The sequence below is a fragment of the Cucurbita moschata genome, unplaced genomic scaffold, assembly GCF_002738365.1.
Source record: "Cucurbita moschata cultivar Rifu unplaced genomic scaffold, Cmos_1.0 Cmo_Scf00001, whole genome shotgun sequence".
Classification (NCBI taxonomy): Eukaryota; Viridiplantae; Streptophyta; class Magnoliopsida; order Cucurbitales; family Cucurbitaceae; genus Cucurbita; species Cucurbita moschata.
The window spans coordinates 6112163-6130901 of NW_019268517.1; the positions used below are offsets into that span (position 1 = coordinate 6112163).

Here is an 18739-nt window from a genome sequence, read left to right on the forward strand (position 1 = left end):
AGGGGTGTGCGAGCGCCCTGGGGACTCACACTCGCACGTGTGAGTCGTGTGTAGGGAAGTACTACACATCCAATTTATCCGAGACTGGAGGCCACCCCTAAGATGATTAGAGATAGGTCCCTAAATCATGATTGCATGTGTTTGCATTTGCATGGCCCCCTATAGTGGGGCCACTTACTGAGTATTCTTTGAAATACTCAGGCCGTGTGCCACATCATTTTTCAGGTAAAGGCAAGGCGCACTTGTACGGAGGACGGTGACATCGCGAGCAGAGACTGTGGCACGTGCATAGGGTAGACTCATATTTAAATTTCTAGTCTTAAGTTAGAATAGGTTGTTTTGCATTTAATTGTTTTAAATTATTTTGTATTTGTTTTTGTTTTCTCTAAATTTCAGTATTTCATATTTAAACACGTAAGACCATGGCTGTGTTTTCAGAGAGGAAGTTGTTTTAAACGTTTTTTTGAAATTTTCGTTATCAATTATGTTCATGTAAGAGTTATATTTTCCGCATTATAGATGAGCATGAGACGTTAGTAGCGACTCTGAGTATGTGGAAATTTAGGGTCGTTACAATTGGTATATGAGATAAACAGGCCGCCAAAGAAATTAGTAGACGGGCCGTATTTGACCGAGAGCGAGTCTTACATACGAGTCCGAAAATTCTAGATAAGCATATCAAGAGAGAGTTAGTAACCTAAGTTAGAGGTAGCTGAGATACCTCATTAATGAACAGATGACCCTAATAAGAGAAACTAGGAGTCAATGACGAATAAAACTTAAAAACACCTGGAAAGATTAGTTATGAACTCATGAATGATAAGCTAGCTACTTACTGGGTAATCTAATTACTCATCAAAATTATTATAACTTTTCTTTCCAGATTTAGATGATGCAGGCCAACCGAGGACTAGACCCGCGAGTTAAGGACTATTGGGAGTCCATGACTGAGTCTGTTATGTAGTTTTGTTTTTCGTTGTTTAAGATTTTTTTGTTGGTTAATAATGTTTTAAACAGAACTGTTTTTTGTTAGTATTTTACTTAATGATATGAAATGTTTGGAAAATGTATGATTGGTTGTCAGAATTTGTTATCAGTGTCTATGGTAACTCCTGTTAATCGTATTGTTGATGAGCGGGTGTAATAGCTTTACCGGATATAGCTTTACTATGTATAACTGTTGACCAAGCTATAAATAAGTAGCAGGTTCCATAACCTAAAAGTTATATGATGATGTGATGATGTTATATGATGATATGATGATTATATGATTATATAATTATGTGATGATATTATATAATGATGATGATAATGATATGATGGCATGATAATATGACAATATAATGATACGATGATATAAGAGGATGACATGATGATGCATGATAACATGATGATGCATGATAACATGATGATGTAAGATGCATGATGATGATTTGACTTAATATGATATATTCCATATTAAGATGAGATGCATGTACTAAATGTCATGATCAATTATGATGAAAAGTTTTCTAAAACACAACCCTAAATGATGTTAATGATGATAAACGTATGAAGGCAAATGCATGCATGTTACCAAAAATAATATGTAAATGATGTATAGGGTTGTGTCATATAAAACGATTTAAGATAAAAACTATAGTGACTTTATGCATATTGTGTGTTCATATACATCGAGTTACTTCCCTATTTATGATAATGAGTACTGACGCGTACACTATGATGATGATCATCATCATACTTTGCATGATATTCGAGGGTTTGCTAACCTTTGGACGTCCGGCTATGAACAACTAGCCCAACTATGATGGGCCCAGGGAGTGCGAATCGTCTGGGAATTCACGCTCACACATGTGGTTCGTGTATAGGGAAGTACTAAACATTCAATTTTTTCTAGACTAAAGGTCACCTCTATGATGGTTTTAACGATGGGTCCCCAATCATGAATTGCATGTGTTTGCATTCCCTAACTCCAATAGTGGAGTCAATTACTGAGTATTTCTTAAAATACTCAAGTCGTGTGCTACTTCTATTTTTTAGGTAAAGGCAAGACACCCTTGTACGGTTAACGACGACATCGCAAGTAAATACCATGACACATGCATAAAATAGTGGTATTTTAATTCTTAGATCTTAGGTTAGTATAAGGTGTTATTACTTTTAGTATTTAATTTATTTTATTTTATATTTAGTTTGTGTTACTTTAAAGACCCTTTCGAACATGTAAGTCTATATGACATTGTGTTGATGAAGATATTTTTAAATGATTATTTCTGCATAAGAGATTATGTTAGGAAGATAGTAGCTACTTTATATTATTTAAAATCTAGGGTCGTTATAGTTAAGAGATAAATTTGATTAAGAGTTAAAAAAAAGGCTACTTACCGAGTATTTTATACTTGTCCTTGTTATCTTTTTTTTTCAAATTCTTATGTCTCCACGTTTTAAAAATGAAAATTTGTATCGGGTTTCTCATCCACTTGTCAATACGTAGCAATGTGTGGCTTGAAAGCCTAAAAAAGCACTCGACTTTAGATTAGAGTAGTTGATATGGACATGAAAATGGATTTAGATTTACCAAGTTGAAAACTTACCCACCAGCACTATGAAATTTCTTACATTATTCACATAAGAACTATGATTTGGTGAGAGGGGTTATAAGATTTTTGAGATATAACTTGAAGTTATGAAACCTTAGAGATTGTGATTAAAGCATAAAAATTGTTTCCAAATTAACTAGACGTTGTACACATGATAATCTTTCCAACACCCGTACACAAATATGTTTCAATAAGGTGATATGAAACATTTTCTCTCTTAGTGTATCGAGATTTCTCCAAAAATTCGTATGATTAGCTTTGAATAATTAAGTGATTAATTTTACTATAGTAAAGATTGTAAGCTCTTTATTTGAAACTAATTTTCACTACTCCTTAATGTTAAAAAGAAATGGGGGAGAAAATAACCTTAGGATTGGGATAATAGTTATCAAAAAAAAATGTTAAAATAAAATCTTCAAAATTTCGGGACAGAGGTCAATTGTTGGACCCTTATCTTGTTTATAACCTGTGACTTGAAAGTTAAAGATCCATCCAAAACGAGGAAGTTGGAATCAATGATTAAATGAAGTATTTGGAATGTTCGTCAAAATGAGATCTCGATCACAACAAAGGTGTTGAGCCATAAACCTATAATAACTTATTTTTTCAAGACTTCCAATCACGGACAGTTATATACACAACACTATGGTAAAGAGATAGATAAATTTCTTTCTTTTCAAAAAATAAAGAGGGACACGATGGAGATTAATAAATTTAAAATAAAAATGTATTAAATTAATAAAAACATTCAAATACATCCGGAAGGGTGGTACAAAAGTGGACTTCATACCATGGCAAAATACATAAAAACGCATGATCCCTTACCAATGACCATTACTTAGATGAGCCATTTAAAAAGATTCAATAAGCACCAACTTATTTGTAGGCATTTATTGCTATTATTTCTTATTGAGTCTATAAAATATGAGTTGAATATGGAGGGAGATAAGCCTTGGGACATTTGAAATTTCTAAGTGTAACTAGCCTACTTCCCAAGTCCTAACTTTGTGTACTAACCAAATTGCTTAAAAATCGATCCTACAACTTCGTGGTTGATAAGGGCACATTTTTTGTGAAGAAAATATTGAGGGATAACGATTATAGCATTCAATCGAGCTAGAGTTTCAAGCCTTGAAAACTAGCTAGGAGCAGACGTCGTCATCGTTTATAGAGGTAGAAGATGATGACGTGGGCAGATCACTTGAATCGACCATCTCATCTAATCAGACTCCTTTAACTATTTTGAATAGTTTATCTCATAAAAATACTCAATTTAGAACACCTCCGACCAATTTTAATGAATTCTAAAGCTTAGAAACCTAGAAAACCAATCACCCAAACACACCTGAGCAAATAATTACCATTTGAATTTTTCTATCAGAAATACTTGTAGGGATAGATCAGAACATGGGCATAAGGACTTTTAGTATTAGGACCAAATTGAGCGTGAAAATGGATGGTTGAACTTATGAATTGGAATATTTAAATAGTTTAGCTTTGTGCGGAATTTGACTCTAATTGATTTGTCGACAATGTTGGGACTCTGACATGATATTTATGAATGTTTTAAGATGATTATGCATGATAATAGTTTACTGCTCCTCAATGTCTCTAGAAGCATGATAGAAGATTGAAAAAACCTAATTATGTCTTAATGTATGATTTGGATTGTTGTTATTTGATTATGACTGGTTCTTCAGCCATGATTAGGGTCCGTTATGACGGTATGGGTTGGATAGTACTACATAGGAAGGGTTAAAGCACAACTTCTAGTCGAAAACTTGCCTTTATTGGTTTGCAACATCACCCACTTAAGGCTCGTGGCACACTAGAGGGTACTATTGAGGGAGCTTCGGTTGTACTTAAAAGCATATTAGAAGGTACTGTTGACCTACTTAGGGTTCATCACCTAGCCCTTTGTAGATGAAAATCTGGTAACAATCGACTCTAGAACCATAATATCCCTTACATGCCTTAGTGTTGGAATTAGAACAAGATCGGCCCTCATAGACTCGTGATACATAAGAATCACAATATGGAAGAGAGATAGGTTTAGATAGTTCACTCTAGGACTCGTACTCTATCCTAAGGCGTAAATTCACTTTGGGGTAGATTAGGGCTCTAATCACTCCAGCCAAAAGCATGTATGCTATCAATCTAGGTGAACCAACCAAAACCCACTTGTAGATTGATGAACCTCTGGAACCTCTAAATTTAGGGTTAGACCTCACAACTTAGAGTCTTGAGTCACGAAATTTTGAACCTCTGGTTTTAGGGGTAGACCTCACAACTTAGAATCTTGAGTCACGGTATTTAGCTCGAAGTTGGATTTGATTTCAAGCCCACAAGTAGATGCTTTCTAAGTATATTTTTATCATTCGTGCTACTAATTCTTTTCTCTCCAAGTTCGACCCATTTCTCAAATCTAATTCTTTTCTCTCCAAGTTCGACCCATTTCTCAAATCTAATTCTTTTCTCTCCAAGTTCGACCCATTTCTCAAATCTAGACCCTAAAAGACCTAAGTTGCCTTAACTCAACCTTTCATGTCCAATTCCAAAATCTATTTTTCCAAAGTTTCATGAATACAACTCTATGATACAAATAAAGAACTCTACTTAGCTGAGTAAAGACATGAGTAAGAAAAAGGGAGCCATACCATTCATCAAATGAGTAATCTCTTTATTCAGTCAAGTCTTGTAAGTAAATTAGAAGCAATGAGACAAACCCACGCTATATATTTACATGAACCCAAAAAAAAAAACGTCCTTTCCTCTTGCAACCAATGAAGAAGAAGAAGAAGACTCTTTTGTTTATACTACACAAACACCAAATCACTATTTAAATCAACTTTCATTATAATTTACAGTTCCATCCCAAATTCTCAAAAAATAAATCCAAAATCCCAAGCTACAATGGCAGCCAGCAGAGTTTCACCTGCTCTGTCTGTCTCTGTCTAAACCAATGTCCAACCATTTTCAACAGGAGTGGCCGATGTACTTTCTGGCTTAGGAGGCTTCTTTGCAAATAAGGATGATTTGCTGTCAAAGAACGACGAGAATGACTGCGTCGATGAGGACAGCCTTTCGTCTGAGTTGGCATTTCTTGGAGACGATTTTTTTGTCTGTTCATCCTTGCCAACCAAGTTCAGACTCAGCTTCTTAAAACGTCGTTTCAGCACGCTGGTTGTCATGTTTGATTCTTCTGCTTGTTTCATAGCCTTCAGAATTTCATCTGGATTCACCATCATAGTCTCCACTGTTTCATACACCTGTTCCTCACAGTTAAGTGAATCCCACACATTGGCTTCAGTCAATATCGTGATTTGATGCTTAATTATTAAATGTATAGCAAAAGTTTTAAAATGAAATATAAATTGAAATCTCATTAGAGCCAACCTGACAAATATCATCAACTTTGTTGTTCCAAGAGCTGCCTTGACAAGTTGCCACAACATAGTCCTTGCACTCATAGAACAGCTTTGACAAATTATTATCTTCAGCCAATTTGGCCTCCGCCATTACGAATCCTAAACCAAGCTGTACATAGAACAGAACATTATGTTAACGTAGAGACTCGTGGTATCTAAGCGATAATCAATGGCTGATATTTTAGAACATTCATATCTTTGTAGATATAAGTATCTTTCTTCTTACAAATATACAGATATGAAGATAATTGGAAGAAGATTTCATGAATACACAATTAGTTTACAATTCAAGGAACTAAGATTCCTTTTTTCTACCCCCTCCAGAATTAGGCATGTCTCCCTCTCAAAAGTGCATGTCAAAATGTAATCCAGGAAAAAAAAAAAGTGATGGTTGAGCAGAACAACTGAAGAGTTTACTATCATGATCGGGTTGTGTTTGAGTGAGTTCGTTATTATTCACAGCTACTGTGTTCGAAATTTTGTTGAGTGGGTTTGTATTGAAAACATGAATTTTCTTGTTCTTCAAATTTTCAATACAAATTTATATTCCAATTTGTGTGCTAATACTATACCATTTACAGAATCTGACACTTTGGAGACAAGCAGCCACATCTTACGTTCTTAACTATTTGTGAAAAAGAAATAACGATGAGGCTGATTGTTTATTACTTTGCAGGAAAAATGTTGTGCTAAAATGATGGGATTCATAATTGAGATCTAATCTGGCCTACAATTATTACTTTCTAGCTGCAAAGATGAACTCAAGCTCATAAACGAGTAAGTTATAAGGCAATAGGAAGAAGTGTGGTAATAATCAACTTACTAAAGAAAGGAACAGTGGCCCATATAGCTCAGTGGTTGGCAAGTCCTCTAAATCAGTCAGAATGCCTTCCCTGCAGTATCACAGTTTAGCGCCACAGTTTTAAGAACTTTGTCTATCAAGTATATAGAACAAATGAAAAGGAACATGTTTTTAATTCCTCTAACTTACACAACCAAATCCTCATCAAAGAGTGGTGTTTGTTTAACAGCAGGCACTGCTTTGGATGTGTCCCATAGTTCACGCCACAAATTACCTGGTATAAACAGAAATCATAAAACTGAGCGTCTATGACATTTCCATGTCCCAATATAACAAGACAGTACCTAGGAGTCGTCGAAGCATGCGAAATAAGATTAATTAACAGAACAATCCCTTAATCAAGGCCAATATGGACATTCCTATTTATGAGGACTCATAACGCGACAAAATTAAGCCATAGTGGCATCAGACAAGAACTCCACCTTCTTTCTGCATTCGACTACTAAGTTGACCTCTTGAATCACTAGCAATAGAAGAATGTACACTTCCATTACTCGGTTCAGGTTCGGTCCAATCAGGAGGGGAGTGCCATCTTACAAAATCCTCCAAGATGCAGCCAGGATTGGCAGCCTAGATTAATAGTAGCTGCAAAGTTAGTCTACAAACAAACATCAACTTAAGTACTCCATATATCGATGTGGCAGACAGTCGATATTGACAGTAAAATGTAACCTTGAAAGCTTGCATGTCGGAAAGAAGTTGAGAACATCCAGCACCCACACTGAGCATTGGAGATTGTGCAGTTGTTAAGCAGAATAACAAATGATATACCGATTAGACTAGAAAACAGTACAATAATATACCTTCCAGTTCGAAGAACGAACTCCTCTGTTTCTTTAATGACATCTTCCGTGAGCAGAGGTCCTTCCTGTCCACAAAAAACAGGATGGATTAAGCTTTTGCATTCATCAATACTGAAGAAAAGCCAAAACCATTGTCCTAACCTGCGTAATAGGAGAGTAAACTTTTTCACCAGTTTCCAACATTGTAAGGTTACTAAATGGGCAGTCAGCACCTAGTCGAAGTGCAAGCTCCCCATTATTGAGTCTAGCATACAAAAGAGAGTTTGCAGGAACGGTGACTTCAGACGTTCCTGATTCAGTGTTTGAACTTGCTACCCTTAGCACCACATCTAGCGAGTCAGAGGCTATCTCATGGCGTCTTTTGCGGGAGAGACAACAATTTATAACCTGGAATCGCTGATATAGAAGGCATGAATTAAGATCTGGAATCTCATCTATTGGAATGCCAGGTATGTATTGCTCTTCTGACCAGAATCTTCTCATCTGCAATAATAAAATGATTTCAAGCAAACTTTATTAGTTACAGACAAATAGGGTTGAGCTATCAGGCAAGCAAACTAAGCAACCTTGGATAGAAGAAAACAAGTGCAAATTAAAATTAAACATGAAGGCAATAAATACATTCAATCCATTTTATAAACACAAATGGTTTCTCTACAATAAAAAAAGGTATCTATAAAGTTTTGAACAGTAAGCTTTAAGTACCAAAAAAAAAAAAAAAAGAAAAAGAAATCATTATTTTGTGACCATTCCTTAGATAACAAATTCAAGTTCTACATCGTGAACTCACTTCATCAACAATTCTGCACCAAAAAAGTGTCATTTTCCGTAGAGATCTAAAGCTTCCTATAACTTCAGAAATCTTAACAAGAAGGCTATCTGGAGGAGCACCATGAATATCTCTGGGCAAGGATGCCGCAATTGTGCCCTCTGAGCCAGAAGTTATGCTCCTTTTGAGAAAATCTCCCCCTGCGCATATCTTGCAGATATTACAATGTAAGTGAAAGATCATTGCATGAAAATATGCAAGTACAAGAATAGCTGATTGTTCCTCGTGTAAATCCATCACATATCACCTCGGATGTGCATGTACCTGCATCAAAGAGTGAACGGATCAAAGATTGAATTCTCTCATCATGACGAAATGTAGTTGAAATCTTTTCCTCCTTTTCACGAAGCACTAATGCCCTCACTGTCGATAGATTTAACCCAGGCTTCCCCTTTCCAGATGAAGAACCTGCTGATGAATCAAGCAAACTCTTCACTGACTTGGATTTCTTTCCAGCCCTACGTTAATAGTAAAGTTATAGTTTAGGAGAAGATACATAAAATGACCCCAGACCAAGACCTTCAAATGGAAATAAGAGATAAGGATGGAGGGGGTTGAAAATAATTGTGCGAATAGAAGATCGACCAAAAAATCAAAGCAAAATAAAAGAATGGAAGCTAAATGCTGAAAATGTGAAAGAAAAAAGAAAACTCACTCAATAGCAATAGCCAACTGCTTTATGACTGAAAGGGAAGGAATACTAGCTTTGTCAGTAGCCAAAAAACTTTCAACTGATGGAATTATTTCTGCATTCTAAATATATATGAGATTAGTTAGTATAAGAGGAAGATCCATTCAACAAGACAGATCTCAATTATATCACAAAGATTATAATTAGTTCTAGAGTGATCACTCCTGAAGACATTATTTGTACTAACTATAATGATCAAAGACAGCTATGGACTTTTCAATGCTATGGGGTTTTCTTCAAGTTTAACATTTGGGTTCATCCTTTCGTAATTGCTAAAGTATGCAGAACCATATTTTCGTTAATCGAAAATAAGTTATATATGATATCACAACTTGGAAGTTTGATCACATACACACTATGCTGGGTGACTTAGAACAACAGAAATTATATAGATTGAGACAAAAATACCTCAGAAAACGCATATACATTTATGAATGTTTAATACCTTCGCTTCAATATCATTTTTCATGTTCAGCATGTACAAGTTCTCATCATAAAATGGTACAGACATGGTTGGATTTTCAACTTTTTGAATTTATCTTGCCAGTCTTGTTTTCTCCGGTTGCCACCTCGAGGACTTTGGCTGAATGTGACTCTGAAACATCCCGCATTGCAGGAAAACAACGCAATTATTTACAACATCCACTTTGGAAAATGTCTGTTACAGATGATATATACACACTGAAATTGTTGTTGAAAAACCATTCAGACTAAATGCAGATTATGAATGACCATAGATGGTTGAAATAGAGATTTCCACATTCCATAAAAGAACGAGCAGCTACGATTATGGAATTTCAACGAACATGACAACAAAGAAACAGAAATGGGTAAATAAACTGGAGTGAGCCAACAGAGAGGAAACAGAATCATACCCTTATCTGGTGTTGATTGTGGGAAGTGTGGTGGTGGGATGGTTTTAGGAGATCCTGAGGCAGTTGTGTTGATGAAAATGTTGAGCGGTTCAGAGAGCGGGAATGGGGAAGAGGGGAAAGAAGTAGGAATTGAAGAATCCAAAAAAAGGGGGGAGAAAATATAGAGAATGGATGAGATTGTGCGCACCTGGTGAATTGGATTTAAAGAGGAAGAAAAGTGGGTCCGTTTTAGGAGCCGCGGAATGGAAGGCGGTCCTGGGTTTGGAAACAAAGGAGGGCGGAGGCGCCTCCATGATCAGATAAAAGCAAAAGCACAAGAATGGAAATGGAAATGGAAGATGGTAAGTAGTGCAACGGAGATCAAGGCATCTGTCCCCTCCAGGAACACACAACTAACCATGGAACACCAAGAAACCAATGCCAGACTTTTTTTTTTTTTTTTTTTTTTCTCCTTTAATTTTAATTTTAAATTTTTAAATGAAGAATTTCATCTTTAAAATCATTTTATTTCAACATCCCTTGAGTTGGTGTTAAAGCGGCCCAAATAGAGTTCACGACCCAACCAACCGATGTTCTTTTATTTAATTATTTAAAGAAAATTCTACTTATATCCATAACACGTGTGACATTAATAACTAAATTCTTATAAAACGAAATATCAAACACTCACAAGTCAAAATGTTTTTAATTTGTATAATAATCTTGAAAGGAAGGTAGGGTTGGGTTGTAACCCTATTTTCGAGTTAGTTGGGTTGTAACCCTATTTTCAAGTTAGTTGGGTTGATCCGATCAAAAAAACTCCGACCTGCGAACCGGTCAGAATTTTCGATTTTCAATAATTCAACCCAACCCAAACCAAAAAAAATCTAACCCAACTCAACTTTTATGGTTTGAATTGGATAGATAAGATTGATCAGACTCTCGATCACAAAAAAAGAATAAAAATACTCGGTCGTCAAAAAAGACGTGAGAATTACAGCGAGACGTTGGGAATTCTCACACCCTCATCTTACACGTTCATCTGACGCCAAAAATACGCCAACGACTTTCCGCCTCAAAAAGTCCACCCACAAAGAAAAATAACAAGATACAAAGAGAGGGAAAGGAACTATTGAGTTACCTCACGACGAGCGTAGTGTCGACAATCACCTAGTCGAGTCTCATTGCACAATATATATAGTAGATAACGTCGTAGAAGAGATGCTTAACAAGTCAAGGAGCACTACGGTAAGCCTTCATGCTACATACAACACCTTAGTCTAGCTTTCGTCGTCGGAAATAACAAATAACAGATTGAATATGAAACTAAGAAACCATGATTTATGTTGTAGGTACACACGAGTGACTACTACCGACAGTGTGGGGTGGAAGACAAACTGATACATACTCGCGACGATCGGAAGGAGAATATGAAGACAGTGGTAGAAGCGAAAACAAACGAGAGAAGATTAGGGTTTCTCGCGTGAGACTGTCGAGTAAGGAAGACATAACTCGTTGATTCAAATCAGGTACCCATCCGCTATGTTTAGCAAAGTTTTGAGAATTTGACTTAGAGGACAATGTAATGCATGAAATTGGTAAAACTATTAATCTAGTTGATAGAATATAGCAATCATCCTGAAGAAGGTGAGAATGTTGGAATGAAGATTGAGTAAGCTTTTTATTCACATGAATATTGATTCCACTAAGCCACAGACTCGCTAAATGGATTATGTTGCTTGTGAAAATTTAGGAGAAGGCTCAATATGACATGATAAGGTTATGTATGAAATTTGGTGATCATTGGTTTATGATAAGGAGCTAAACCAAGTATACGTGTAAAATGGCTAAAATGCCTTTATAATTATGTATCACTGGCATATGACCAAAGTGACCCTAAATGGTATGAAATTTGATGAGGAGCCTTATTTTATGGTTTAAAAGGATTATACAAAGTTACAAGATCATTGGAGTACGCAGAGGATTTAAATCAAGATTTGTAGTGATAAATTACCAAAATACCCCTATGAGAGTTCTAAGATGTTTTCAATACCTAAAAGACTCAAAATACTACGTAAATTTATATGAGACTCATTTATGATACTGAGGGTAAGTAGTAAAATATTAACAGGATGAGAACAACTTTGGATATGAACTAAAAGAAAAAGTACGTAACTACCCCTCAACACACTTTATAGGAAATCAAGGTTTTTATGAATATTGAGTGACAAGATGCTTATGAAATAGCATGCAAACAAATGTTTATAATTCATAGGGACTATGGCGTACTTATTAAGAATTTTTTCTTGGTTGTGCTTCCAAACTTAACCAAAAACTCTTAGAAGGAGAACCTAAGATATCATAAAGACCTCCTTATGAGCAGTGCAACATGGTCCTATGACATAGACTACGTCTCAAGAAACACATAAAGCTTTGAACATAGGTACACAGATTGTATCGCGCGGAACACATAAAGCCGTGGATGCAAGTGTTAGACTATGTCGCGAGGAACGTATGAAGCCTCTGGCATAGGTTAGGATTGAGTTGTTCACTGAGCATAGGACCCGACAGGTCTCTTAGGGGATGTCCAAGGGATAATAACTCAAAACTCCAGACCAAAATCTTCACTACAAGGTATCGAAAAGGGTTTAACCCTATAAAAAAACAATGTTAAAAGAAGAAAGCAAGTCACCCTAAGGGAAGTGAGAAAGTTAAAAATTAAGGCTCAATTAAGTATTCGAAGTTTTCTAGCATCAGTATTGACACCTTAGCGTTTTCAATTGAGCATATTAACTTTGATAAGAGGATATGGTCCGACTGTGCGACTATTTATTAAATATAAGGAACTGATCAAGGTATGCTTGAAGGTGACCTCGATAAACGACATACTAAAGTTTGGATAAAACTACAAGCCAAGTCCAAGTTTCATGGACTTTTCAACATTCTAGATTGGATCAAACTAGTGACATACAGATCAACGCTACCACCGTCCCTCTTCGCAATGCATAACATATGACACACATCCATGTTTCACAAATACTAGACTGACTTCGTTCTAGACTACGAACCTTTCTAGATAGACAAGAATCCGAGTTAGTACAAGATTAAAACACTTTTGAGGACAAAAGTTTCTTTTACACGCCTATGATGTAATAACATAAGTAAAATTATAAAATAATGAATAAATAAAATTACATCTTTTAAACAACCCTTCCCAATCAAACTCCACCAACCCTCCCCAAATTAAATCTTTTGGAGACCTCATACATATATGTATGTCATGTATTTGGAGTACTTTCCCGTTATGTTATGTTAGTACAAACGCGCACTTTTGATATTTATGTTCGTCATGATATCATGCGAGTCTTTCCTTTTTTGTGGTGTCCGGCAACGTGTAATGTGTTGTGCCCGACTAAGCCGAGCCCAAGGGATACATATACGAGCCCGCTTGGTGGGTCAATGTGTATGTGTGTGGGTCATGTATGAGGAAGTAGAAGTACCACACATCCAAGCCTGCTCGAAACGGGAAAGACTCCAAGTCCATGTTACAGTTTTAAAAGACAGATTCCAATCATGTTAGATGTGTGATTGCATTACTAACACTAACATTAGGGTGACTTACAGAGTATTTCTTAAAATACTCCATCCACTTGTTATCCTCATATTTTTTAGGTTAAGGTAAAGTGATAATGAATGCTGGAATAGTCAAAATAAATTAATAATATAAAAATAAATACATAAGCTAAATACAAAAAGATATAAGACGAGATGGAAGTCAAAATATTTTGACATTTTAAAAAAAAAATTTAAAATATTATTGAAACTTTTAAAAGTTTAGAATTATTTTTTGATATTAAAAGACTAAATTTAGAAATATTTTTTAAAATTAATTTAGCATAATTTAATTTTCAAATTATTATTTTAATAGAGCCTTCCTTTTCCCTCGTAATTCCAGTTTTTAATTGGGCATTTTATTGTTCATTCTATTGGATTAAAGAACTATGAACTATATATATATATATAAAGAAAAAAGAAAAAAAAGCATTTATAGTGATGACCCGGTGCAACAGACCCAACCGGGCGGGTCTGAACCGGAGAACGACCTGTCGCTGACGTCTGCCGTGGCTGACCCTCTTCCTCCGGTAAATCCTGAAGTCGTATAGTTCTCGTGCTTTCAGTTCCCAAATTTCCTTTCATCTTTACTATCTGTGAGCTTTCTGCAACTTCCACACCCTTAGGTGTTTTTGCTTGTTTTCCACAATCTAACAATTTGAAGTTGGATTGATTTGGGAACATTGTACAGAACGAACTCGAACATCTAAACTGTTTGATAATATGAGCGTTGTTCCGAAGGAGACGATTGAAGTCGTTGCGCAGAGCATTGGGATTTCCAACCTATCCCCTGAGGTTGCTCTTGCGCTCACTCCAGATGTCGAGTACCGGGTCCGTGAAATCATGCAGGTATTGTTACTGAAATTACCGATTGGGCGTTTCTTTGAGAATTTTATGCTTAATACATAGAAGCATATCAATTACGTCGCTGCTGGAGATCTTTTTTTTTTCTTCTTCGGTTAGATACGATTAATATGTACTCTGGTCAATTTTGATGTTGCAATTCAGTGGAAGTAAGATGTATAATGCTATATTTGGTCATTAAGTGTATCGTTTAGAATTTGTTTCATCATCCTCGGAAGCTTTCAGTACTAAACATGGCATTGTTAATGGTGTCTAGGGCTTTTAGAATCTGAAGGTTGTTTGATTTCTATTGTCATTGAAATGCAGGAGGCAGTTAAATGCATGCGTCATTCGAAGCGAACTGTTCTCACTTCCGTGGATGTTGACAACGCACTTAAATTAAGGAACTTAGAGGTGAGTTACGGTATTGTAGGGAGATGCTGTCTTCTCTTTCTCTATTTATGTTTATATTAATATGGTATCCTTTGGGAATTTGATTTGGGTATTTTTCTTGATTTTTACTTATTCATTTTGTGTTTAAGAAATTTAATTTTGGATGTGTTAGTTCATTAGCCCTTTTTTACTCACTAGTGATTTTGAGAAGTAATTCATAAGTTATTTTATAAATATCTAACTTGAATGGTCGTGATTTTTCAGTAGTTTCTCCACTTTCTGATACTAAGTTTTGTAATGAATGATGTTATTACAATTTCTATTATTCCGTCAACTTGTTGGTGCTACTTACTTGTTTTTAATATTTAGCAAACGAGTTCTCTATCCACGTCTTCGTTTAGTATTAGTATCGGCTTGTGCATACCAAAACCTTTGATTTGCTCTGTATTGAATGTGTTATAAAGTAGTTTCTATTTGGATTTGTATGGCCAACATCTAATACCCCCTGTTTTTATCTATGAATATCTCGCCTTAGCCAATATATGGTTTTGCTGCATGCGATACTTTGCGGTTCAAAAGGGCTGTTGGACACAAGGATCTCTTTTACATTGATGACAAGGATGTGGAGTTAAATAATGTAAGAGCTATACAACCGTCAAATGCTTCATTTCATTTGATGCATAAGTTCCTTTAATGACTCGTGTTTACACTTCTTTGCAGGTTATTGAGGCACCTTTATCTAAAGCAACTGTTGAGACATCCGTTGTTGCTCACTGGCTGGCAGTTGAAGGTGTTCAGCCTGCAGTCGCAGAAAACTTGCCAACTGAAGGTGGCTTCTCTGCATGTGCTGTGTGAATTTTTTTTTTTTTTTTTTGGGTGTGGTAACAATTAGGTCTGTGGTGCATTGGTATTCATTTCACCATAGAACCTACTCTATTAAAATCAGAAGCTGCAAAGTTATTTGGATTGTTTATCGACATTGCTTGTAGAACCCCATGATGGAAAGAAATCTGACTTGAAGGAGGAAGACCTTCCTTATGACTCTAAAGCACCTACTAAGAATGTGATTTCGAGGGATCTCCAGGTGCATTATCTTGGAATGAAATTACCTAAGCTGTATTGAGAAAAGAGTTTTCATACCTTTTTCTTCTGCAGCTTTACTTTGAGAAAATTACAGGCCTGACCTTGAACAAGTCTGGGTCTATTCCCTTTAGAGAAGCTTTAAGGAGCCTAGCAGTGGACTCAGGAATTCAACCTTTGGTTCCGTACTTTGCATGCTTCATCGCCGACGAGGTACCATGTCATAGATGTTTTCTTATTTTCCATTCTTGACATTTGTCAAAGTTAATCTATTTTTCACTCATGTTGGGCTGATGGTTCCTGCATCCTAGGTTTCAAAAAATTTAAGTAATTCTCAACTCTTGATTTCTTTGATGAGGATGATATGGTGCCTTCTTCAAAATCGGCAGATACATGTGGCACCTTATGTAAGTACATGGTAGTATGGTCAATCTATCTGCTTATGTTTGCAATTGTTATGAATTTTGTTGATTGGATCTCTACTGTTACAAAAATTTAAAATGGTCCATCTTTGAAGGTTTCATGTTGTTTTGATTTAATGTTGGTATATACTTGAACAGATAAATATGTTATGATGGTCTATTGTTCCTTTCTCCAGTTACACCAATTGATGCCATCCATCATTACCTGCCTTGTTGCAAAACAATTAGGTAAAAGATTTTCTGACAATCATTGGGAGCTTAGAGACTTAGCAGCAAGCCTGGTCTCTTTGATATGCAAAAGGTGATTGTTTTTCCTTTTATATACCATGACATTTTTTTCTATAACAAATATCTGTCAAAGAAGTTCCAATAAAAGCAGGTTGAAATTCCTTGCAATATCCTTCATTTCAAATGCTCTGGTTTCTGCCTGAAAACCATATTCCTATCTATCATTCTGGCTTTCCCTCTTCCAACATAGGTTATGCATTCTGTATGGTATAAAATTCATTAAAAAACCCACAGATAGATATGTATGCACCCGTCAACTTCATTACGGGGACTGGAATGCTGGATGTCTTCATCTATTTCCTTGTTGCATCTCTTTTTCTCCTCTTATTCTTTATATTACTTATTATGGTTGCAGATTTGGACATGTTTATCACAATATTCAACCTCGTGTAACCAAGACTCTTCTCCATGTTTTCTTGGACCCCTCAAAATTATTACCTCAGCATTATGGTGCAGTTCAAGGGCTAGCAGATCTTGGACCCTCTGTGGTAAATCTATTTGCCAATGACTTGATGTATACTGAAGGGAGATGTCATAGAATCTATCAACATGATTATTTTAGTTTCACATTTAAATCGAGAATGAAAGATTGCCCAGTTGTCCTAGAAAATATTGTCAATCTTGGACACAATAAGTTTGTTTTAGATCATTCTTAATTAATGATTCATGCCCTTCACAGGATTGCCATCTTGCTTTCGTAGTTTTCAAGCACAAAATCTGGTGCACTGTTTTCTCATTTATAAAGAAATCTCATTTTGGACTCTTTTTCTTTTTTTCCCTTGTTTGATGTATTGATGTTAGTAAAGCTGAAACTGAGTCTGTCTTGACTTCTGAATAGGTTCGCCAGTTTATACTACCAAATCTTGAGCCATATCTGCAATATCTAGAGATGGAGAAGCAAAAGAATGAAAGTAGGAGGCATGAAGCTTGGCTAGTTTATAGTGCCTTACTGGTTGGTTAATATTTCATCTGTCTTTCAATTTGGTTCATATTTCATCATCTGTCTTTCGATTTTGGGTCATATTTCTAGCCTTCAGCTAACAAAACCCATTTTCTCCTAGCATGCAGCTGGTAAATGCATCCGTGGTTGGTTGAAAGTGTTTCCTCTTTCTATATCTCCACCAATACCTAGTACTTCGAAAATCAATGGGAAAGTCCTGATGAAAATCTCAAGTATGATCTCTTCCCCCTACCCAAACTCTTAAGGATCACAATTTTCACGTGGAATCTGATGCAAATGCATGAACCATACTGCTTTTAGAATTTGGTGATGTTCCTAAGATGCCTGCATGAATGACATGGTCGTTAACAAGTTTGTTTTTTTGTTTCTTTATAAAGGCCAATTTTGGCTTGTGTGTGTACATTTTTCTGGAAATTGGATGGATGGGGTACTAAGAGATTCAATAATGGAGATAGAAGTTGTCATAAAACTAAGTTAATTTTCCATCATCGACTTCTGACTTCTTACTCTTTACCTGCATTTTACTCGTAGATAAACGCAGATCTAGTGCAGACAACTTGGGGCATCAACCAGCACTCAAAAAGATGGCGACAGATAGCACATTGGGTGCAATTCCTATGAACTCCATGATGGTCGATATTCAAGGGGCTACAAGCTCCATGCCACTTGGAGGTCCCAATGTAGGTGTGGCTCGAAAATTTCCAAATGAAATGAAGCCAGGGAGGGAAGGAGTTGGAGGTGAACAAGATGTCAAGGGTTCTTCTACTCTTGCTGTAGCATGGAAGGAGGATTTGGATGTTGGGCCGTTGCTGACTTCTCTTTTTCAACTCTTTGGTGAAGACCTGTTTTCGTTCATCCCAAAACCCGAGCTATCCTTCTTTCTGTGAATCTAAATTTAATGTTATTTTAAATGTTTACATCAAGCAACTAGATTGAGTGGTCATGTTGTAATTATCACCGTCAGACCATTGAAACGAATCATTTTGAAGAATAGTTGGATTCCTTAAAAAATATTGTTATGGTGTGTTCGTTTGAATTTACAATTTACTCGAGTGGATAAGACACATTTTACT

At 36.0% G+C, this 18739-nt stretch overlaps 2 protein-coding genes across 5 annotated transcripts; one reads left to right on the forward strand and one right to left on the reverse strand.

The window, feature by feature from the left end:
* Positions 1-5259: 5259 nt before the first annotated feature.
* Positions 5260-10494, reverse strand: LOC111452913 (rab3 GTPase-activating protein catalytic subunit-like). Of its 2 annotated transcripts, XM_023093848.1 has the most exons (14): positions 10276-10494; positions 10089-10142; positions 9659-9808; positions 9178-9275; positions 8787-8980; positions 8484-8662; positions 7835-8176; positions 7694-7758; positions 7563-7611; positions 7313-7460; positions 7020-7104; positions 6852-6921; positions 5997-6137; positions 5260-5869 (listed from the first exon to the last, which is right to left on the reverse strand). In XM_023093848.1, the coding sequence occupies exons 3-14, from the start codon at positions 9722-9724 to the stop codon at positions 5555-5557; spliced, it is 1752 nt and encodes a 583-aa protein (XP_022949616.1). In that variant the 5' UTR covers positions 9725-9808; positions 10089-10142; positions 10276-10494; the 3' UTR covers positions 5260-5554. The 2 variants fall into 2 exon arrangements, with proteins under 2 accessions (XP_022949616.1, XP_022949693.1); XM_023093925.1 differs by lacking the exons at positions 9178-9275; positions 9659-9808; positions 10089-10142; positions 10276-10494 and having other exon boundaries at positions 8484-8672; positions 8787-8907.
* Positions 10495-14109: 3615 nt separating this feature from the next.
* Positions 14110-18702, forward strand: LOC111446168 (transcription initiation factor TFIID subunit 6-like). Of its 3 annotated transcripts, none has more exons than XM_023084876.1 (13): positions 14110-14209; positions 14371-14528; positions 14850-14936; positions 15451-15552; positions 15636-15744; positions 15905-15999; positions 16071-16208; positions 16307-16402; positions 16594-16718; positions 17061-17193; positions 17544-17657; positions 17767-17878; positions 18198-18702. In XM_023084876.1, exons 2-13 carry the CDS (start codon positions 14403-14405, stop codon positions 18551-18553), a joined length of 1593 nt encoding a protein of 530 aa, XP_022940644.1. In that variant the 5' UTR covers positions 14110-14209; positions 14371-14402; the 3' UTR covers positions 18554-18702. The 3 variants fall into 3 exon arrangements, with proteins under 3 accessions (XP_022940644.1, XP_022940654.1, XP_022940635.1); XM_023084886.1 differs by having other exon boundaries at positions 14184-14275; XM_023084867.1 differs by lacking the exon at positions 14110-14209 and having other exon boundaries at positions 14216-14528.
* Positions 18703-18739: the final 37 nt, after the last annotated feature.